The following is a 24,599-nucleotide window of genomic DNA, read 5'->3' on the forward strand; positions in this document are numbered from 1 at the left end:
TATCTGAGAGAGGAGGAAGAGGAGGAGAAGGAGGAGGAGCTTTATAATTTCGCCCAACATGTTTTCAGGAGTTTTACTGAGCCGTATATTCGCACGGACTCACGAGGGACGCAGGATCCGAACTTGTCTGGGAACTCGGAGATCAGGTCGTCGTTGATCCGATCCTTCATGGGGCCGAGAATGATGACAGGACGGGTGTAGTTCACTGTAAGAGAGGACGGAAACAGGAAGTGATGTACATGACATGGGGAGAGACACAAGTTTGCTTTTTGAACACATCAACTTTTACAGAAAATACACACAAGTTCAGAAGTGAGCTGAACTTTTTTCCTCGACCAAAGTCTCTGCTCTCACTGTCCTCAAGTGCCCCAGCTGTAATCTGAATATAATAATAAATATAATAAGAATAAATTCAGTCTGATCAGATTCATTATGACGACTCAGAGGAGAAATACATCACTGGAATTTATCAACACTGAAGTCATGAGGCTGAATTATCCCAAAACAACCCAACCCCTGAAAATAAATGTATATATTAAATTTATCTATTTAACAGTTTAATGTTTTCTGTATTTTTTATTTCAGTATTAATTTAAGCTACTTAAATATCTCTATGCACCAAGCAACCTGTTGTTTTTAAACAAATACACTGATTATTTCTTCTCAGTTATTTCTATTCTATTTTTAGTCATTTTTTAATTTATGCAAATGATTATTTTTTGGTATTTTAATTACATTATTTAGCTGTGAAAACTAAATCCTCAAAGAGTGATTTACCATGACTTCAATTTGCTTGAAATCATTAATTCAAAGAGAATAATGTGAGATGATGAAATAACGTGACAATCATGTGATTCCACTTAAACAAAAACAATGAATGTTCTTGAAAATATAAAACAAAAGCATCTGAAAACTGTTTTTATGTCACATGGTAAAAAACGGAGTAATTATAAAGGAGAGCAGATTCTGGTTGTCGCTCAGCTCAGTGTAAATATTTGTGGATTTAACGTTGGACATTATTCATTTCAATTTAAGATGCTTGTGAATATTATTAATGTATTTAGTACTTTTATTCTGCAAAACCAAAACACTATCAAATATTATCAACATTTATTTTTAATTTCTACTTTTTTTTAAAATTTTTTATTTTTTTTAATTTTTATTTCACAAGTGATTTTAATATTTCTTCTTTATTACCAGTCTCCTCTTCCTTTAAACCAGCTGATGGTGAAGCTTTTACCTCCAGTTATTGTTACGCTCTCTCTCCACAGTGACCATAATGCTGTTTGAAATCTCACTGAAAAATCACTGATCAAGGATTTAATTTAGTGAAATGTCAGAGTGTTTTGCCTGCGTGAAAAATATCTAAATCAGCATTTAAAGGTCCAGTGTGTCAGATTTAAGAGGATTTAGTGTTATCTATCAGTGAGGATTACAGATTACAGATTACAGATTACAACCAGCTGAAATGGTCAGAATTCCTTCAGTGTTCAGGAGCTGAATGATCCCCACAGGTCTCTTCCTCTCAGAAACAAACACACCAGCTGATTTATACCAAGAAACAAACAAACAAACAAAACAATCTGTGTTTCTTCGACACTCTTGTCACAGAGAGGCTGTGAAATACGATGGCCGACATGAAAACATTTATGTACGTAGATTTAGACATATACTGTACAGCTCATTCTATGGTAATGGAAAACACAAAAACCCTTTTCTGATTATACCCTTAAGAATGCCAAACAAAAAAGTTAATGTCAGAAAAAAGTTGATAAAATGTCAAGAAAAAAAATTAAATGTCCAAAAAATGTCAATGTCAGAAAAATGTTAATAAATGGTCCCAAAAATTAAATAAAATATTTAAAAAAAAAATGCCCCCCAAAACAGTTTAAATAATTTCTGAAAAGTATTAATAAAAAGCCACACAAAAAAATAAAATGTCCTTAAAATATTGATAAAACATCCAAAAAGTTAATAAAATGTCCCAAAAATATTAATAAAATGCCGACTCAAAAGTTAATACAATGCCCAAACAATATTGAAATGTATTTTTTTTTTTGATAAAATGTCTAGGAGAAAAAAATTAAAATGTCCAAAAAATGTCAGTATCAGAAAAATGTTAATAAATGGTCCAAAAAATATTAATAAAATACCCCCCAAAATTTAAAAAATGAATAAAATGTCCCCAAACAGTTAATAAAATGTCCTTAAAATATTGATAAAATGTGAAAAAAAAAAAAAAAGGAATAAAATGCCCCAAAAAAGTTAATTTAATGTACGAAAAATACTGACAAAATGTCAACATGTTAATGTGTTTTTCCGATGCTCTTGTCACACAGGTGCTGCTAACTACAGTGGCTGACATGAAAACATGAATGGCCCTGTGTAGAGTCAGTGTTTGGTTTGTCCATTCTGGGCTACTGTAGAAACATGGTGGTGCAACATGGTGATCTCTGTAGACGAGGACCTGCTCCCTGTGTAGATATAAACGTCTCATTCGAAGGTAACGAAAACACATGTTGTTATTTTCAGCTGATTAAACACTAAAGAAAACACACTGATTAGATTATATTCCATTTCTCCCCCTAAATCAGAAACACTGGACCTTTAAAAATCCACCAGGTTTATTAAGAGTTTAACTGCAGAATATAAACTCCCCCTCCCAACACCTCAGTAACTCTGAATGAGTCTTAAACCTCTCTGAAATTAGTTTTAAAGTATCAGCAGAGACAAAAGTTTCGTCCTCTGATCAGACGTCGGCTGCTCTTCTCACCTTCCTGCTGAGTGACGGGTTCATACGACAGAACGTACTCCTCCTGCCCACCTGCACACACAAACACACAGAGATGTCGGTTAGTAAGACGAAGAGAGTTTGAATCAGCCAGCTGCATCAACAGGAGGTTAACTGAAGGGATGAGAGCGAGGGATGAAGGCTGAGGAGGAGGAAGAGGGATGAAGTGGATGAGATGAGGTGTATCACAGGAACAATTAACTTCAGTTAGTTACTGTCTGTACTGAGGGAGCACTGTGATTCCTGCAGCATTTAATGTGTAAAATCAGTTTATCTGTTTATTATCTGTAAATTCACATAAATAAGAACACGGCTTCATTCCTGCTGCAGCAACCTGATTACAGAAAATACAACGCTGACGGCTACATGCTGAAAATATGAATGTGTTGAGGTCTAATTTATAGGATGAGGATCAATGACATTCAGTGAAATATAATGTTGAGGTGTTGGTGCTTTATACTTCAGCTCCACTATAACTCATCCCACCGTTTACTCAGGAGTCCTCTGCTGCTCGACTGATAGCAGGCACAGCATGAAAACTTCAGGTGAAGTCTAAAACATGTTAAAGGAGAAGTTCACTCATTTTCTAACCTGGGCCCTATTTTCACGTGTTTGTGTCTGAGTGACTGATGGGAGCCACGAGTTTTTAAACTGGTCCAGTGTTGAGAGAGAGCGCCGCAGACGGCGTGTTCACACCGTCAGTGTCTGTCCACCTAAAGTGTCTTTGTCACTGACAGGCTCAGACTGTTACTCTAAGTGTCTGACAGCATGATGAAAGGATCCCTACAGAGATAGAGCTTTGTGTTAAAGAGTCAGATCCAGAAACAGTCCTGAAATCACCGTCACCAAACCCACCAGACTGCATTTAAACAAACAGTCATTTTATCATCATTAAACACACTTCACTCAGAGTCGACAGAAACACAATGAAACTCACAGAAACCATCTCGGCTCATCTCTCCACTGTTCCAACAATCACCAGCTCTGCTTTGGTTTAAATTAACTCTTATTCACCAGTTAGATGTGACAACATGCTGCTTCTATACACACTAACATGACTGTTTATTTAAATGCAGTCTGGTGGGTTTGGTGACGGTGATTTCAGGGCTGTTTCTGGATCTGACTCTTTGACCCAAAGCTCTATCTCTGTAGGGATCCTTTCATAATGTCAGACGCCTATGGCCCTGTCACACCAAGCCGACGGCTGTCAATTTTGGGCCGTCAGGGAGCGTCTTATGCACTAGTCTTGTTGGCCTTTGTCAATCTTTTTTTCATCAGAGCCTGTCGGTGAATGAAATCACTGTAATTGTCAGTTCAGGTCAGCGCACGAGAAGAAAAACAGAAGTGAGGAAAGTAAACGAAGAGCTAAAGAGGGAGTGAGACCAAAACAAACGTGTTAAATTAGTTAAGATTATTTTTCTTTATCCATTTTTCTCTTTAGCACAAACGTTTCTTGATGGTTTGTGTTACTGTTCACTGGCGCCCCGTAAATATGCTCTGATTGTGTTGTTAGTGTGCTAACTGGCTAACTAGCATCAAGACGTTCTTCCCGTTTCCCTTTTTGAATGATGAATACAGACGACCGCCGTCTGCTGCTGTGGAGACTTATTTCCTCTCACCCAGGGGCTGAACATATGCAGTAGTTGGCCGTCAGCTGGAGTCACTGCAGTGCGTTCAAGTGCAACTTTTTGGCTGAGACACAGGTGACGCGAGGCAACACAACAGTCAGCTTCTGTTGCTGCTGGTTCTTGTTGTGGAGACACACTGACGGTGTGAACATGCCCAGAGTGGTTACACTGCAGCCTGTTTAACCGCCGCTGTCTTTGACTTTAAGATACTTTTTAACTAAGAACAGTGAGCCTCAACAACATGTGAAAATACGGTCCAGGTTAAAAATGACAAACTAATCCTTTACAAAACTGACAAAACTTTAATCATTTTTTGCTAATTAAAAATTAAGGACAAAAAAAACCTGTTCTGCATATTTATTTATTTATTTTGGACCAAATTTATTGACATTGTGTAAAACTGTGTTTGTTTCTGACAATCAGAGAACTGTGCTGTAATGTGTATTTTGAAGAAGGTCTCTGTGGCTTTAACGAGCTTTAGCAAAGAAAAAGTTGTTAAAATTGAAAGCGGTGAGGTTACAAAGTGACTGACGTCTCGAGGTCACATGTTTAGTGCCAACACAAACTAAGACGAGTGACTCGTTGACCAGTGAAGGACCTTTGTGAGTCTCAAATCTGTGCTGGTTTCAAGTCCATGCAGCAGTCAGGAGGACAGGCAGCGTTCAGGGACATAAACTGTGTGTATGTGTTGTGAGGTCATGCTGTTATTGGCCAATCAGCAATGTGTGCTCATTAATGACATCAGAGAGGGAGTTAGCAGTTAGTGTCGGAGCTCTCAGCGTCGACGGCAGAGTGTCACACTTACGGTAGCTACTTTCACTATCGCTGGCGTTAGAGGTCACATGTTCTGCAATCACAACAAAACACAGGACACAGCGGGTCAGAAGGGGAGCATCGCTTTCCCATGATGCTCTGCACCCAGAGGACTCGACGTGTTTGAGTCCAACAACGACAGCAGGACATTCACAGAATAAATCAAATGTCAAACACAGAATAAACCTTCAGGACTTTTCCATGACTTTAAACCCAAACTGCATCATTCTGTCCACATCTAGCAGCCGTGACGTCCTGCTGCGTGTCCACGAACACGGTGCTGAACGATTTGGATAAAATCACATCTGCGATATGTGAAATATTGATATACAGTATGACATCACAGTAAAGATGAATGTTCACAAGCAAAAGTTCAATCCAGTTTCACTTTTATCACATCAACAGAGCTGCAAAACTTCTGTCGCCTGAACCTGAAACACTTCTGATCATCACTTCATTGTTTAACTCTTCAACCACTAAAATTAAACGTGAACATCTTCTGGTTTTCATTCTTTTTCTTTTTGATCATTTGTCAGACAAAGGAGACGTCAAAAAATATCAACATGATTCTGGGAACCTGTGATGAAATTTTACAGACCCATCAATCGAAACAATGACACATAACATCTTTACAACACCTAATGTGGTAGATAACAGAATAACTGGAAGTACAACAAAACCCTCCACTGATGATTTTGCTTTCCATCATTAATTTGAACAACAGTTATATGAAATGATATTATGACATTACCACATCATTGTTATATGATTCCACTAAAAGTTGATAAACAAAATCATTAAATGTTCCTTAAAATATAAACTAGAAAAAAGGAAAAACACTTGAAAACTGATTTCTTCCTCTGAGTTTTGTTTTATGTCATGTGGGGTAAAACAGAATAATTATGTTGTTGTTACTCAGCAGAGTATAAATATTTGTGGATGTACTTTGGGACTAAAACATTCAAATTTAACCAAAACACTCAGTTCAACACAAAGCGAAACTCTGATGGAAAAACCCAAATAACTTCAGTAAATATCAGAAAGAATAAAAAGTGTTGTGAGAACAAAGTTTTACACATATTTGTTTTTAAGTTTTTAAGATCTCAGGCCGACAGATTTGGGTCAAAATGTAACGGTGAAACAATCTGCTCATTATTTCTGCTCTAATTTGGAAGAAATTTACAGGTGAATCCACAAAAAGACTGTTTGGCTTCTGCAGCTCCCAAACCTGCACAAAGAAAAAAGAAACTGCGGACGGTAAAATCAGGTGAGGCCAGCAAAGCGTACAGGCAACAATAGACGGTATTGCCCTGAAAGGGCAACATTTTCTGCAATTTAATTTACAACCGGACGTTGCATAGCTCCTTGAGACAAGGAGAAAATAGGTGATCTGGATCTGATTAATAGAACTAGAATTACCGCCCCGCTGCTGTATGACTCTGCCCACCCCTCAAGTTTCTCTTTAAATCCCCTTCTGTTCCTGAGATATGACGTCAAAACATGATGATGTCACAGTTAAGCTGACCTTTGACCTTTTGGATATAAAATGTCATGACTTCATTATTTTATCCTATTAGACATTCGTGTCAATTTTTGTCATAATTAGTGTATGATTTCTTGAGTTATGGCCAAAAACATGTTTTGTGAGGTCACACTGACCTTTGACCACAAATTTTTAATCAGCTCATTCTTCAGTCTAATGGGACGTTTGTGTCAAATTTGAAGAAATTCCTTACAGGCCTTTTTGAGACATTGCTTTCATGATAATGAGACAGGCTCAAGGTCACAATGACCTTGCCCTTTGATCACCAAAATTGAGTCAGTTCATTGTTGTGTCCAAGTGGACCTTAGGGCCTTCCTGACATATCAAGTTTATGAGAATGAGACAGTGTCAAGGTCACACTGACCAAATTGTAATCAGTCCATCCTTTAGTCCAAGTGGACGTTTGTGCTGAATATAAAGAAATTCTGTCGAGGTCTTCTTGAGACACTGCGTTTGCAAGAATGAGACAGACCCAAGGTCACAGTGACTTTCGACCACAAAATTCTAATTTGTTCATCCTTGAGTCGAAGTGGGCGTTAGTGTCACGTTTTGTGAGGTCACACTGACCTTTGACCTTCAACCACCAAAATGTAATTAGTTCATTGTTGAGTCCAACTCGACATTTGTGCCAAATTTGAGGGAATTCATTAAAGGCCCTCTTGAGACATCACATTCACAAGAATGCGATGGATGAGATCACAGTGACCTTGCCCTTTGTTCACCAAATTCATTCTTGAGTCCACGTGAACGTTTGTGCCAAATTTTAAGAAACTGCCTCAAGGCATCCTTGAGATATTGCGTTCATGAGAACGGGACAAACAGACAACCCGAAAACATGATGCCTCCATGCCCACGGTTACCGTCGGCATGGAGGCATAAATATTGCATTAAATAATAAACATGAACTTATTTTATTTCTTATATTTAACTTCACTGTTTGTATGGTTTCCCCGTGCCGTCCAGAAGGTGCTGTCTGTCTCTTTTCAGGCCACATTTGTACTGTAAAATCATCAGCGCCGTCAGAGGCTACAGGTGATTCACGGCGCTGTCAGAGGCTGCAGTCCATTTTTTGTGAATTCACCCGTCAGTGTTTAAAGCAGAAACACTGTGACTTTAGTTTCATCCATCAGTAGAGCTCTCTGTAAATGACTGAATCACTGAGAGAGCTGAGGTCTGTGATCCTGAGGGGACGAGCTCGTACAGAAAGTTTAAGAAGAAGATGTAAACACTGTGAGCTGTGAGAGATGAGTGAATGAGTGTTGTGACTGAGTGAAGAGATGGAGCTCCGGTCCTCGACTGTCGGTGGTGTAGAGGACGAGGAGGAGGAGAAAGGAAGGAAGGAAGGAAGGAAGGAGGGAAGGTAGGCTACGTGTCCACCAGGAACCAACTTCAGCCTCTTCAGCAAAACATTTAATTTAACATTTTAGTTTGATGATGAACGACGAGGCGTCCTGATATAACCATGAAACCTTTCAGTCTGTTACTGTCTCCACATGGACGCTAGCTTCTGTCACAGAAACAGATATTAGTTGTTTAAACACAGTCTTATTAGTTTTTGGGGTAAATATTCTGAGACAACACATCCTCACTGTGACCTCGTCACATGTTCATGTTTGGTCATGGACTTTCCACGTCCACATATGACGTCCAAGGTATCCTGGGTGTGTTGGTTGTTGACGTTCTGGGACGCCGTGTCAAGGTCTAAATATTTCTATATATTACTGAACATCGCAGTAAAGACGGCAGCGACATTTCAAAGCTTAAACAGCAGTTGATTTTGGCGACGGCGTACAGCTGCTGGAGGAGTCTGTCTTTGGTTTGTCTTGTGGACTGATTGACCACAGAAGATGTCAGCTGTTGGTTTGATGATTTATTCTGGAGCCAAACAATTAAATTCCACAAGAAAAAAACTTAAGATGAGCTGCAGATGAAACACACTGAAGCGTATGGAAAGATTTTAAAAACAACTACAGCAAGAAAAAAAGTTTAAATGTGGAGCTGATTTTACAAAATAATAGCAACTTCGTCAAGTCAACGTACTGGTGTAACGGGATGTTGAGAAATCACAAAGGTATGAATTTCGAAACTGCCAAAAATTCATGTTTCTCTTTCTATTAAACTGATATGGAGATGCTGTATTGAGGTGATGTATTGTAGTGCACAGTGCCTGCCACCAGAGGGCAGTCTCTACTGGTGAAACAGCTGAGCTGAGAGAGATGGAGACTGTGCGTGGTGGGGCTCACGTTACAGGACTGGTAAAAGAGAAAAGGAAATAGAACTAAAAATACTGGTGTAAGTCAACAGTGATTTAGACTTTCTAGATTAAGATCAGTCAGTTCTCCCTCCGACATCATGTGTGCACATACAGAACGCCAAAGTTATCAGGAGCTCGTTCCCCCAAGAACATTTTTTAAAGGAAATTATCACTTTTAATTCATTCTTTCTTTCCTCCTTTTCATGTATTTATTTGTTTTTATTGGACTGTGAAGAAGGATCCTGGTGGAGACCAAGAGGCTGATGGGAGTTTGGGGGTGGGGGGGTGTTGGTGGGAGGGAATCACACTTACTGTGGCCTTTGGATAGCATGTCGTCACTGTTGTCCTGAGGTCAGCAGAGCCGAGTGAACGACGAGGAGAAAACAACACAACACGTTACTGAGTTACAGCGACAGACAGAGAGAGCAGAGGGAACGCAGCCGGTCGGCAGGGCTGCAGGGCGGCCATTTTGACTCCAACAAGGAGGAGGAGGAAGAGGAAGATTTTGGGGAAATCAGACCAGATTTTCTGCCTTCACGGCTGAAATGTTTTCACCAACTTCAGCAACTATCAACCAAAGGAGCAGTCTCTGATCAGTTGCATTATTTTAGCCAGGCCCTGTTGCCGTGACAACCGGCGCATTTGCAGCGCGCCGCCACCAGCTGACCTCTCTTCCTGTCGCCCGACCAATCGCCCCGCCCCCCCCCCGAACCTCACGTCGCGCTGGGATACTTACGGTCGACATCGCTGGTCTCCTGCTCGCTCGCCTCTTTGCTCTTGTAGAACGGAAACTTTCGGGAAAAGAGGTTCTTTTTACGCTTGTCATTGAGAGACTGCTGAGGAGGAAGAGGAGGAAGAGGAGGAGGAGGAAGAGGAGGGGTAATGGAATAAAAAAAGAGGAGGAGATGGGGGGAGTCTGATGTCGGTTTGGACAGAATGAGACGCTTTTGTTCTGAGTCTGTGGCTGACAGGAAAATCACACTGAAAGCTAAAACTCATGAAACATGTCGAAATTAAAGAGTAAACAAAGTAAACAACCTCAACAAAGCCTCCAAAACATGACCAATACATTATAATTACAGGTAAATGTACCTGAGCATATTTCAGTCACAGTCCTGCCTGTTTCCTGTCTCTATTTTAATTTGCTGTTAATACAAACTCAACATTTCCTCTGTGTTTCCACATCTGCAGGACGCGCTGAGTTTCACTGACTGTTTTTATTCAATAATTAATTCCAGTCGTTTCTACTTTGACGGTTTGGTTTTTACTGTCTGAACGAAACACAACGCTTCCTGTGCAGATGTTTCACCAGCTGTGCGAAGGCAATAAACTTTTAATTTGACACATCTGCAGGAAACGTCGAGTTTACGGACAGAATCTTAAAAGAAAAAGAAAAAGTTGACCAGAATTAATGTTTGATTAAGAACAGCGCTGTTGTTAAACAGAAAGTGGTGAGTACGGCATGACGGATTAGTTTGACTCATTTACTGTGTGTTTTTATTTTTAATATAAGATATCCAAAAATGATCTCCTTGGTTCTGTAATGGACACCATGTATGTCCTCACTGCAGACTAAATATATACACTTAATAAATGAGCCATTCTGTGGAGGCTTTGTTTAAATAAACAGACGTGTAGAAACAATCCTGTAATAAATTTGCCCCTAACTTGATTAAAAATGTAATAAAACCCAAGTATGTGATGACCTGACCAAGAATAATTGACATTTTAACACCTTATTACATTATTGTGAATTTATAAAACACGTTTAGTGATACACACTTTGCCTCATCAGGAATAAATCATCAGGAATGTAAAAAGTATCCAGAATAAAATATTAAAATGTGTTAAAAACAGTTAAAGCAATGGTTTTCAATCTGTTTTAGTCAGACCGCCTCACCCCATCATAATCTGTCGGGGTGCAGTAGAGCGAAAGGTGGTAAGGTTTCTAATTTTTAAAGAACTGAAGTATGAAGGTCAATTTTTTTTCTTAATTTCAAATTTTATTTGAACCCTTTCAAACGCAGAAATGTTGTAAAATCAGGCAAAGCTGAGGAAACACTTCATTTCATAACAATCACTAACATACTTTATTTAATTTTGAATCAATTTAAAAAATGACCCACCTGAAAGGTATCAGGCCCACATGACTGGTAAAACTGTTACTACAACATCAGTGAGGACATTTCATCACATCGTTGGGTTTTATGACATTAAGTGTTAAGTGCAAGTTCCCTGTTGTCACTACATTTTTCATTATCACATTATTGGGTGCTTTTCCAGTATGAAGCTGGTGTGGGAGCACTTACTGCCCATTGAAACCAGTCCACACCACAGAACCAGACGTCAGCTGCTGTTTGTTCTTACTGACATTTGGTATCATCTGCATATGAACCTGGACGTGAGGCGTCCTGGAGAGTGTTTCAGAGGCTGAGTTTAACGCAGTGACAGTGAAGGCAGCAGACGTCAGAGACAGAAGCAGGAAGAGGAGAGAGTGAACATGCAGACGACATGCAGAGACGCAGCGGAGACAAGCTGAGAGAAGACGTTTGACTGGTTTCAGAGAGAAGAGTCACGACTGGTGTGAATGGAGCTATAAACCCTGACAGAGCTCTGATGAGGTTTACGTGATAATTCATTTAGGTGACACGCCGTCCTCAAAATGATCCCGGACACGTCTTTATATGATGATTAAAATAAGAGCACGTTTTAAAACATCTGGCTTTCTGCTACAAAACTATACATTTCTGTGCCAATGCAGACGAGACGCTGATTTTAGGCAGCCAGGTGAAATCAGTTATGTCAGAAATTTAAGAGATGTGATTTATCCACTTCAGACCGATCAGACCAAACTGATATTATCATCACCAGCCCCTTTTTCATCAGTTCAGTTCAGACGAAACTTCCACAAAGCTCTGTACAGGTCGACGTATTTACAGATGATTTCTGCAGTAATGAAACAGGTCAGTTATTTTATCCTTTAAAGCACTTCAAGTGTGTGTTAAGAGTGTGTAACATTTGGGAACAGCAGACTGTGGTTGTTGTTTTCTGGTAACTGAGCACCTTAAAGCTCCAGTGTGTCGGATTCAGGGGGACGTACTGTCAGAAATGGAATATAATATAATCAGTGTGTTTTCTTTGGTGTATAATCAGCTGAAATAAGAAACGCTGTGTTTTCTTTACGTCAGAATGAGACATTTATATCTACATAGGGAACAGGTCCCCTTCTACCCCGCCATGTTTCTACAGGAGCCCTGAACAGACAAACTAGGGACATTCATGCTTTTTATGTCAGCAACTATAGTTAGTAGCCCCTCTGTGACAAGAGCGCCAGAAAAAACACACTTTTGGACATTTCATGAACATTTTTTTCTGAAATTTTAATGATATTTTCCAGACATTTTATAAACATTTTAATAATATGTTTTTGGACATTTTATTAACACTTTTCAAACATGTTTTGGACACTTTAATACAATTTTTTGCACAATTCATCAACTTTTTTGGACATATTTAGAATTGTTTTTTCTGATATTTTTATAATATTTCTTAAGCATCTTATTATCAGTTTTTGGGGCATTTTAATTACATTTTTTTCAGACATTTTATAATTTTTTTTGGACATTTTATCAGCATTTTTTTATAACTTTTATAAATATTTTTTGGTCATTTTATTAACATTTTTTTCTGAAATTTTAATGATATTTTTCTGACATTTTATTAATAATTTTTGGACATTTCATGAACACTTTTTTCTGACATTTAAATAATATTTTCCAGACATTTTATAAACATTTTAATAATATGTTTTTGGACATTTTATTAACACTTTTCAAACATGTTTTGGACACTTTAATACATTTCTGTGCACAATTCATCAACTTTTTTGGACATATTTAGAATTTTTTTTCTGATATTTTTATAATATTTCTTAAGCATCTTATTGTCAGTTTTTGGGCATTTTAATAACAGTTTTTCCAGACATTTTATTAACCATGTTGCCTCTACAGTAGCCCAGAACAGACAAACAAAAACTGACTCCAGATAGGAACATTGATGTTTGTAGTTCGCAGACTCTCCACAAGGAAAGTGCCGAAAATACTAAAAATATTGGCACTGGTGACAGAGATGGTGAGGTGGAAGCCTGATTGTAGAAATTGTCATTTTTGTTGTTTTAGCTTTTGTCCGTACATATATGTTTAGTATGGGTCCTACACTGCTTTATAAAGGAGACCGCTGATCTGTTTGTTTTGTAAAAACCTGCTGAACAATGACCTCTGAAGGAATTCTAACCAGGAGAAGTTTCAGTTGGTTGTAATCTGCAGTCGTCACCACTTGATGCCACTAATCGCCCTAAATCTGACACACTGAACATTCAGTTCCCTTTTTTACACTCTCGTCCAGAGTGTAATATATTGGAGGTGTTGACAGGTGGGGAGAGTGGAGTCCCAGTTTTCTGACCTCTCTTTCACCTTCTCATTTTTAAAAGCTTTGGACTTTGCAAACAGTCAACTCCTCTGCGCGAACGTTTGTGTCGAAAAAAGAGGCTCAACTTTTCCGATTGGTCCTGAGGAATTTTTGGTGATGATGAGGAGAATCTATTTTACTTGTTCCACCAACAATAACCCCTCTGATGGTTATTGTACCGTGGAAATGTCGTATCACTGGAACCCTACTCAAATTATGTTCTGTTACTGTCTTCAATAATGCTTCAATTATTTTGGTAACAGTGACTCTTGTTCGTGAGCAGTTACACACTGAGGTGATTTCATTATTAATGCTTCATAAAAACTAAGTGGACTCACTGGATACTGTTGACATCATTAGGTCACATGCTGCAAAGAGAGGCGGGGGCGGGGGGATGAGAGAGGTGAGTGGTGAGGAGGAGGAGGAGGAGGAGGAAGGTTTCTGTGAGCAGCAGACAGTCAGACATCAATGTCAAGCGTTTCTCTCTGTATGAGGAGAGCAGCGGAGGGGTCGGCAGGGGGAGCTCATGCATGTTGGTTTTTCTTCCCCCGTCAGTGTGGTGTGTTAGAGGGCGGGTTGGTGGGCGGCGCTGGGCGGGGCGTTTTGGCAACGCGTGTTAAAGCGACACACGGTTTTTAAAAAAAGGTGCTGGGGGAGGCGCTGCTGCTGCGGCTCGGCTGCTGAGACGTTGGAGCGGTGAATAAGAGGAAACGTCTCAGAGATCGACAACAACATGCTGTTAACTGGCTGGTTTTAAACATTAGTCAAACACACTCATTAGTAGGTGGCTGCGGCTCAAACACAGAGTTCATCTTCACACACATTTACAACACATGAAGAGAAATTCTCAAGACATGCAAAATTAAATCAGTCACTACAGGAGCTGAAAACACTGAAGGGACAGTTCACATGTTCTGAAGCGGCGTTGTATGAGGCGCTTACAGTACACGTCAGTCAGCACGCCCCCAGTGTGGAGAAGGAAACTCAACAATGTACGGCTGTGGACGAGTCAGCAACAAAATTAATTCTAGACACCTGAAAAATCAGTAACAGTTGAAGTGTACGCTGTGTTGAGAATGTTTTCACTGCTTTACATTAACAGACAGTGATTTCCAACCAGCGCACACATCAACTGATATTGATTTCTTAGGTGGCTAACATACGTTTTGTTGCCGACCCGTCCACAGCAGGATCATGTTTAGCTCCCATGTCAGACTCCAGCCTGCTTCTCCAAACTGACTGTATGTAATATATCATACAACCCCACTTCAAAACATCTGAACTGTCCCTTTAAATGCAGCTAAGCGAGAGCTCAGATACAGACTGCACTAAACGACAGATTACCCATGATACCTTTGGTGAATTATGGGCAACACTTCTGGTTCTTTCATGGTAAAATGTTCAAAGTTCAGGGACGAGTTTCTGTTTGCTGCTGCAGCGACAGTCAAGTAAAACTAAACAACAGTCTGAAGAAACGTTGACCTTTATTTGAGGCAAGCTTTACACAAGCGCACGCCGCAGACAGATAGACGGACGTTAACACATTTCCAGTGCGACTACGTTCTTGATGTTCACATCACTGTGACGTTTTAGGTCTAAGTTGTTTTTAACTAGATCTTTTCACCAGATTAAAGATTTTAGTCACTGGAAGGTTCGACGCCTGGATCTTCAGTTAGCAGAGAAACAAGCTGAGTGAAGCCGAAGAGCGTCTTCGAAACACTGATTCAAGAACTGCTTTCTTCAGTGAGATAATTAACGCAACATTTCAGTCAGACAGACCCAGAGCTCTGATGGGACCCCAAAAAATTATCCCGACCCCACGTGAACCTGCACGGTTTCTGTCCAGGTCCAGCCAGACCCATGGCAGCAGTTTTCAGCCTGAGCCCGAAAAAAATCTAAATTTCTACAATGAAATCTATATTTTATATATTAGAAAATACTTAAAATCTTTATCAGACTGATTAAACAGAGGAGCAGCTCTGTGTCGCTCTGAGTGTTGCTGGAGAACTTGTGAGTATGTCACGTAACTTGTCTCGATATAAACTGTGTTGTCGTAATCAGTATCTTACTTGAAAATATATCGATATATCGTACATAGTCGTTACACGGCCCAGGCCTGTCTGGCAGCACTTTGAAGTGTTTTTCCTGTTTCTTCATCATCCCGCTAAGCAGCATCTTCAGGGGGTCAATGCTTACTTTACTTATTTATATCATTTATTTCCCCTCAAACCTTAAAACCTGCAGAGACATGTTTCATGCCGATAACTGTCACAGAAGCCAGTTGAGTAAGAGCAGTGTCCATAATTCACAGTATCATGGGCCTCAGACTAACATGGTACAGAACTGCTGGATCTAACTGTGTTCCTGCTGCAGTGGAGCTGAAGTCAAACACTCACCCCTCTGTCTCGAGACTTTGCGTTGAACTTCACCGTCTTTAATCTCGCTCTCTCCTTCTTCTCAACCCTGAGGTCAAAGAGGTCAGAAGGTCAGAGGTCAAGTTTCAGTAAAGTTTCTTCTCTCCCTGACCCATAGAGACTGAGCACAACGCGTCATAATCTGAAAGCCACGCCCCCAAAGGGGAAACGAGACCCGCTTTCCCCTCACACTTTCCCCCTCCGTTTCCAGCCTGTTGAGTTTCCCTCAGTCCAAATGCCGAAAAGTTGCTGTGTGGTGGGCTGCACGGCCAATAAAAACCCAGAGCTTAGCTTCAATCAGCTGCCGAGCAGAAAAACGGAACCTTGTAGAAGACAAAAGTGGATACAGACAATAAAACGTGAGGCTTCAACAGGGGAGAAACTGTGGGATCCTGACACTCGGTATGTCTATGTGTGCAGCAAACACTTTGTCAAACCCTCCAAATGTATTTGTTAACAGTTAACTGTATTTATGCATGTTAAGCTAAAGCATTGACAGTATGAATGCAACTTGTGTTATAATTGTGCCCAGCACTCCGCGATTCAAGCAGTCCATTCCAGCGGTCCGCTCTAGCACTTCTGTCAATCTACTAGCATGTAGAGGCATGTCTCAAAACAACAACATGTGCCGGTAGTAGGAGCAGGCTGACGGCTGAGCATGCCCAAATGCTCATCTTCTTAGAAAAGAATCTCCACATCATGTTTGTGCCGAGACGATCAACTGAGGTAGAGCGGCAATATTAAGCTTATGTACCGCTGCCTCTCTGGTAGGCATAGCGTGCTAAAATAATCCTTTGCCATCTTATTATTAGCTAATTATTAGCTAGCTAACATTATTAGCTAGCTATAGCTAATAATTTTAGCTAGCTTGCTAGCAATTCAGTCGTGGAGACTTGAAGGCGCGGCTGCAGAGGCAGAATGACAGCGAACGAGCGAAGAAAGGGGAAAGCAGGCCTCGTTTCCCCTTTGGGGGCGTGGCTTTCAGATTATGACGCGTTGCGCTCTGTCTCTATTGGCATTACTGTTACCTAGCAACCAGCTGTGCTTGGAAGAAGGAGGAAGCTAGTTACTTTAGTAAGTTAGTTAGCCCTAAATCATGGACCCACAGATTGTTATTAAATATATTTTTATTCAATACTTGGGGAGATTATTCACTGCCGGTGACGCCGCCGTTTGATTTATTTCAGGCTGATGGAGCGTTTTCAGGTCAGCAATTCAGTATCTGACCAAATGTCTCCCCTTTTGTTCCTGAGATATGACGTTAAAACATGATGATGCCACAGTCAAGCTGACCTTTGACCTTTTGGATATAAAATATCACCAGTTCTTTATTTTATCCTGTTAGACATTTGTGTCAAGTTTTGTCATGATTAGTGTATGAATTCTTGAGTAATGGCCAAAAACATGTTTGATGAGGTCACATTGACCTTTGACCTTATTCTCATCAGCTCATTCGTAATTCCAAGTGGACGTTTTTGCCAAATTTGAGGAAATTCCTTTGAGCTGTTGATGAGATATCGTGTTCACAAGAATTTGTGTTCATTGTTGAGTCAAAGTGGACATTTGTGCCAAATTCGAAAAAAATCCATGGAGGCCTTCTTGAGATATCACATTCACAAGAATGAGACAGGCGAGGTCACGGGGACCTCTGAGCTTCACCACCAAACTCTAATCACTTCATTAAGTCCACATGGACGTTTGTGCCAAATTTGAGGAAATTCTTTTGAGCTGTTCATGAGATATGGGGACGCATAACAAGAGGAGCCTCGTAGGTTCTAACATGTGATACAGGTGAATCTATAACATGTAAACACACGGGTCACATGACTCTGTGTGTGTGTGTGTGTGTGTGTGTGTGTGTGTGAGAGTGACTGACCGTCTTTTGCTGGGGATCACCCCCACCTCCTCCACCTCCCCCTGTGACGTCAGCTGTCTGGCCTGCCACCACTCGTCGTCAGAGGCGTTCACCACGTGGAGGATGTCTCCAAACTTGAAGTTGAGTCCCTGACTGGGCAGACCGGAGTCCCTGGTCTTATCGTAGTCGAACAGAGCTCTGCAACACACACACACACACACACACACACACACGTTCACACATTATTTTACAATCTACTGGAAACAAAAATATTGTTTTCAAAGCTTCCAGTCACACCTCACCTGAAGACCAGGAGACATAAAAAAGTGGCCACTGAGTTGAATTGATTACATTGCTATCAGTTTTAATCAATAACAAATAAATATATTTATGTTATTATTCCAGTTTATTTTGATTCATGCAAACTAGTCTTCTAAATTATCTACTTCAAAATTAACTGTAATTCAATTTTGTCTGATTAATTAATTACATTTAAAAGATTATTATTTAATTATTGATACATGCATCTCAGAGAATCTTTTTCTCATCATCAATCATTTTAGTTTTCATATAATAATTTAATCATGAACTAAGACATTTTTAGTTGAGTAATTAAATATAACTTGATAAACTATTTAATTTGCGTATTTTTTAAACCCTCCCCAAAAAAGTTAAAATTAAGTTTGATTTTTCGGTTAAATATCTTCTGCTGAAGTGTCACTAAAATGATAAATCAATTTACAAATAAAACTAAATATTTAAAACCAATTTCATCTTTAAATGTGTCTGTTTTGGGGCTGAATAAGGTTTTATGAATACAAACACTACATGACCATAATAAGTCTTATCATTTTTGTCCATTTTGAACCTCCATACATCGGCGCCTGTCGTCTCACCTGACGTACAGCGACCTCTTCTGACTCGTTCGCAAAGATCCAGATCCAGAACTGATGCTGCTGTTCATCATCTGCTCTCTCAGGTCGTGGATCTTCGCCTCGAACCGACTGTACTCTGGACAGGAAGAGGAAGTTCACAGTCAAAGACAGTTCCTGGTTTTCAACGACTTTCATGACTGGGAAGCTGCTCGACAGAATTCCAGGTTTTTCCAGGACATAATGGAAAATGAACGTGAGGTGTTAGTGAGAGCCTGAAACCTTCTAACAGCCTCAGTGGATATCTGATAATAATTTGATGTGACGTGTCGTGCGGGTGCGTCCAGGTGTCTCACCCTCTGGTCTGTAGTGGGCGATGATGGTCACCGTCTGCCCGGCGTTCTTCAGGGCGGCGGCTGCCTGTTCGTGGGTGGCGTTACGCAGGTCCACCCCATTTACCTAAAAACAGCGACACACAGACGACAGCGTTAAACACAGCAGGTACTCATCAGGAATAAAGTACTAGTGTGTGAGTGTTTTCTTACAGGTCATATTTGTGAAGAGAAGACGTTTGAAGATTGATTTATAAATTAACAAAAATCTGCAGCGGCTTGTTTTAAGTTTCCTCCACTTTCTCTAAAAGGGACAGTTTGGGTTTATTGAGGTGGGGCCTCTAAAAAAAAAAAGGCCTAACTTAAAAACTCAAGATCAGTCCAAGTGGACGCTTTATTGAATATATTTTTACCGCATTATTTACCCTGCCGTCAGACAGCTCTTTCCTTTGGCGCTACTTTTTCTCAAAAAAGTATTCCTACACAAAAACAAAGTATTATGCCGCCAGTCAGCTGTTTGGGTCAGACTGGCAGCGATTTATGGAGGAGACAACAAACACAAGACAATAAACAAACTGAGCGATTATGACAACAATGAAATGAAGCATAAATTTCTCTGATCGCTGGGTACTAGGGGGGAAAATATCAGTTCTTAGATGCATCGCGATACAGATGTAGACGATTTTTTTGTTTGTTCATAACATGATGTTACAAAAGGTACAAAAGGCAGCTGTGAAGTCAGCATAGCACCCAGTGTGGACGAGCTAAAGTTAACTTGTACTAATTAATCTTCACAAAAGACGTCGGCTGCAGCTTGCTTTAATTTAACGTCTGTGTAATGGAGTTAATAAGTTGGTGATGTCACTTCCTGTCGTTATGGAAGCTGCACTGATTTTAATTCATGTGTCATTATCAGGTTATTTTCTGTCTTATGTTGTTTGTTTAGATGTTTTAGTTACCACAGAGATTTCTTTCTTTTTTTGTGCGTGTGTACTTGAACGCCACACTGATGAGCCCCTGCAGACTTCACCTGGACTCGGACCTGGACCTGGACTCGTGGTAGGTTGGTTTTGACAAATACAAATACTTTTTATGGTTAAATGTGTGTTTTATTTGTCATAAAAGCTCCTGGAAACACTGATGAATGTTCTGTGATGATGTCGGGGGTCACTGTGTAGGTAACTTTATTAGCTTGTTAGCTGTTAGCCGCGGCTAATCCAGGTGGTGTGGCTGTTGCACGTGTTTCATTTAGTTTTGTTTCAGTGCATGTTGAGCTGCACTGTTAGTGGGAGCTGTGGAGGCTGATGGTCTTGTTTTATATCCACCAGCGCCAACATAAATGCAGGTGCAAGCCCAACAGCGACTAAATGATGAGTGGAGTGGTCATCACTTCATGTTACATCTAAAAAAATCACGTCTGCGAGGCAAACATGACGTATGTTGTGAATACTTTCTGACGCCATCACCCAGCGACTGACATGAGCAGCGATCAGCACTTTAACCAGCCGACCAACACACGCTGCACCATGAACCAGATGAAAACACCTCTGTCTCTGCTCCGTCTGTTTGACCTTAAAAACCTCGTGCCTGGCTGCCCAGCGTCGCAGCTCCTCTGCTGGCAGAACATAAATAAGAACACAGCAGCTTTGGCGGAGCACTCCAACCCGACCCTATGCAGGCCTGTGTATGTCCCATATATAAGTGGACGAGCATGAGCGTCCACAGATGGACCCAACCCAACTGGCGCCCCCTGGTTCAACAGTGACGGTATGGAGTTAGGCTGAAGGGACCTGGACAAGTCAAATAATCTGTTTATTTAATGATGGATCACCCAGAATACAGTCTGAAGTCAAAAGAAAGAGAAAAATAAATTGATGCATCGATAATCGTTTTATTATTTCTGTTATCGTTACCCTCTGAATCGTGATGTGCCTAGAGATTCACACCCCTGTTGGGTACAGCAGACAGACAACCATTCACAACTACGGATAATTTAGAGTCACCAATTAACCTGCATGTCTTTGGACTGTGGGAGGAAGCTGGAGCACCTGGAGGAAACCCACGCTGACTCCGCTCAGAGGGGCTCCCCCAAGCACCAGCCATCTTAGAAATCTTTATAAATGTGACGTTTTGTTTCAGTCGCGCGCGCAACAACTTTCTGACCTGCAGCTTGACACAGTGCGCACCACAGTTCAGCGTTTAATGTACAAATACTGGAATTATACAGTTGAGAAAATGTAGCGCAGGAGGAAAAGGTGGTCTGACAGAAACATAAAGCTCTGAAAATAGCTTAGACTGATATTGATTTTATAACACATTTAAAACTGATAAAGGTATGTGATAAAAGTGTGTGTACGTACGGAGACGAGTCTGTCTCCTTTCCTCAGCTCCCCACAGAGGTCAGCTGGTCCTCCAGCGAGGATGAAGGAGATGAAGATTCCCTCTCCGTCCTCCCCGCCCACGATGTTGAAGCCCAGTCCTGTCGCTCCTCTGTGCAGCACCACCTTCCTGGGCTCCCTGTGGGACCACACAGCTGTCAATCATCCTGACGTCATGTGACCTCACACACAGCTGTCAATCATCCTGACGTTGTGTGACCTCACACACAGCTGTCAATCATCCTGACGTTGTGTGACCTCATACACAGCTGTCAATCATCCTGATGTCATGTGACCTCATGTGACCTCACACACAGCTGTCAATCATCCTGACGTTGTGTGACCTCACACACAGCTGTCAATCATCCTGATGTCATGTGACCTCACACACAGCTGTCAATCATCCTGATTTTTTACAGCTGTAATAACACCTGGTGAGTGTGCGTCAGTGCAGGAGTGACGGTGGTGTTGTTTGTAATTGCAGGTTAACACCAGCAGAGGGCGGCGACATTAACCTGCTGAACAGCTGCTCTCTGCATGTTTCCAGGTTCAATAAATTATTATAGACTGTTGATAAGTAATCTCTGTATTTGTTTTGGTCTCTTATCTGTTTTTGCACACAGCTGCTGTAAAAGTACAATGTCCCTCCAAAATACTCTGCCTCTCTGTAAAAAGGGATTTTAGCAGTAAAAATACAAACACAACATTATTTTATCATTAAGTATCTTTGATAACAACATACTTTACACATTACAATGATAATTTCTATACTGACATTATTAATTATTTGCTAAATTTACTGAGGAACGTCTGATACTTGAAACACACACCTGCTCCTTTTCTGTAAATATCTCAGACGTGACTGTTTGGTGATCAAATCAGTGTGTGGATGTGTTAAACTACAATCAGCACAGTTTCAAACACGATGATGTCACAGTCAAGCTGACCTTTGACCTTTTGACCTTCATTATTTTATCCTGTTAGACATTTGGATCAAGTTTGGTCAGAATTAGTGGATGAATTCTTCAGTTATGGCCAAAAACATATTTTGTGAGGTCACACTGACCTTTGACCACCAAATTCTAATCAGCTTATTCATTGAGTCTAAGTGGATGTTTGTGCCAAATTTGAAGAAATTCCCTCCAGGTATTCTTGAGATATTGCTTTCACAAGCATTAGATGGATGCAAGGTCATAGTGACCTTGACCTTTAACATACAACCACCAAAAAGTTATCAATTTATTGTTGAGTAAAAGCATAAGTTTGTGCCAAACTTGAGAAAATGTCCTTAAGGCCGTCTTGAGATATGGTCTTCACAAGATTAGACAGGTCACAGTAATCTTGACCCTTGACCACCAAAATAGAATTAATTCATTATTCAATTTTCCTCAAGATGTTCTTGAGATATTGCATTCACAAGAATGAGACCAACGTGTTCACAGTGACCCTGAACTTGAAAGGACAACCTCCAAAATCAAATTAGTTTACTGTTGAGTCCAAGTGGACGTTTGTGCCAAATCTGAAAAGAATTCCTTGGGGCATTCTTGAGATACCGTCTTTACAAGAATGCAATGGACAAGGTCACAGTGACCTTTGTCCACCAAACTAATCAGCTTATTGTTGAATCTAAGCGCAAGTTTGTGCCAAATGTCAAGATATGGTGTTCACAAGAATTAGATGGATGAAACATCACAGTAATATTGACCACATTGACAGTGAGTTTGACCACCAAAATCGTATTCATTCATCAATCAAATTCCCTCAAGGTGTTAGTAAGATATTGCTTTCACGAACATGAGATGGATGCAAGGTCACAGTGACCTTGACCTTTGACATACAACCACTAAAATGTAATCAGTTTATTTTTGAGTCCAAGGAGATGTTTGTGTCAAATCTGAAAAGAATTTCCTTGGGGCGTTCTCGAGATACTGTCTTTACAAGAATGCAATGGACAAGGTCACAGTGACGTTGATCTTTGACCACTAAATTCTAAATAATTCACTGATCAAATTCCCTCAGGTGTTCTTGAGATATTGCTTTTACGAACATGAGACAGACGAAAGGTCACAGTGACCTTCATGTTTAACGTGCAACCACCAAAATCTGATCAGTTTATTGCTGAGTCCAAGAGGAAGTTTGTGCCAAATTTGAGGAAAAAAAACACTGAATAACAATCCCCATCTTTGAGTCCGCTGTCTGAAAACGTCAGAGAGGGTAAAACGAGATGTGTTGGTCCTCACCGGGTGACATCGTCGTCTCCCAGCATGCTCTTCGGGGTTGGGGAGTAGCGTCCTGAGGATGCTGGCGGGGGGAGGGGCTGACCCAGGAAGTTGGGGGGGCTGATATGGTTCTCCATGTGCTGGGAGTACGCTGAAACAGAGACACGCAGAGGGAGAGCGCATTTAGGTCAAACATTAGAAATAATCCAGTTCCATCAGAGACCAAGTAAAAAGAAGAAAGTTATTTCGATAACCTGAAATATCCGTCAGTGAGTAAAAACATGTCCACCTCCTCCCGACACACTTACTCTGAGCAGCAGAGAGTGTTTCAGCCTCTACAGTTTCCCTCCATCTGATGGCACACCTGCTCAGACCCTCGTCTGCACTCACCTGTCAGGCTCCTGTTACCATCTGATTGGACGAGGCCGGGCGCCGCCGAGGGGGTCGTAAACTAAACTAGTGAGTGAGAAACTTGACCAGGTCTGATCACAAGCTGTGAGTGCTCACTGTGGAGACCCATGGACACGTTTGGACGTGTAGGAGTTAGAAATACAGCTGTGAGATCATTTTAATGAGTTTAAACTTGTTCACGGACAGATTTAATGTTTCAGGCATCAAACAGTCGCAGAGTTTCCTCTGATGGGGAGAAAATGATTCAACTGAAGAGGAAAGTTAGAGCGAGGAGCGTCTGTTTCTGCTGCATCATCAAAAACTCACCTAAAAAGTTTCTGTTCTTAAAATCTGATTCAGGACTTTAATCACCCATCATGACACACAGTAATGTGAGACTGCAATATCCATAAATGTTGTGATGTATTTAATTTTCAGTAGTATAGCAATAACATCAATTTTAAGAAAAATATTCAGAGAAAAAAATATCCAAGAATTATAAGCAAAATACTCACTGAAGTATAGTAAAAATATTTTTTAAAAAGTTAAGAATTCCAAAACAACAATAAAATATCTGAAAATGAGCAGAAAAACATTTAAAAAAAATATTCTGTAAATGTCCAAAAATTATAGGTAAAATACT

General features: G+C 40.4%; 1 protein-coding gene across 2 annotated transcripts in view; it reads right to left on the bottom strand.

Annotated features, from left to right (window-relative positions):
* Nucleotides 1–115: 115 nt before the first annotated feature.
* The window catches only part of LOC126408778 (disks large homolog 1-like), a 178,721-nt gene continuing 154,237 nt past the window's right edge, over nt 116–24,599 (bottom strand). The window contains exons 12-20 of one of the 2 annotated variants that reach the window (XM_050074457.1): nt 23,588–23,717; nt 21,330–21,486; nt 18,994–19,096; nt 18,662–18,776; nt 17,787–17,963; nt 15,893–15,959; nt 5,225–5,266; nt 2,774–2,824; nt 166–205 (exon numbers count right to left, since the gene is read on the bottom strand). In XM_050074457.1, coding sequence (XP_049930414.1) covers nt 5,258–5,266; nt 15,893–15,959; nt 17,787–17,963; nt 18,662–18,776; nt 18,994–19,096; nt 21,330–21,486; nt 23,588–23,717 — 758 coding nt within the window. In that variant the 3' untranslated portion in view covers nt 166–205; nt 2,774–2,824; nt 5,225–5,257. Of the gene's footprint in view, nt 206–2,773; nt 2,825–5,224; nt 5,267–15,892; nt 15,960–17,786; nt 17,964–18,661; nt 18,777–18,993; nt 19,097–21,329; nt 21,487–23,587; nt 23,718–24,599 lie in introns of both variants that reach the window. The other variant, XM_050074458.1, reaches the window with a different exon arrangement.

The sequence above is a fragment of the Epinephelus moara genome, chromosome 21 (genome assembly GCF_006386435.1).
Source record: "Epinephelus moara isolate mb chromosome 21, YSFRI_EMoa_1.0, whole genome shotgun sequence".
NCBI classification, from domain to species: Eukaryota; Metazoa; Chordata; class Actinopteri; order Perciformes; family Serranidae; genus Epinephelus; species Epinephelus moara.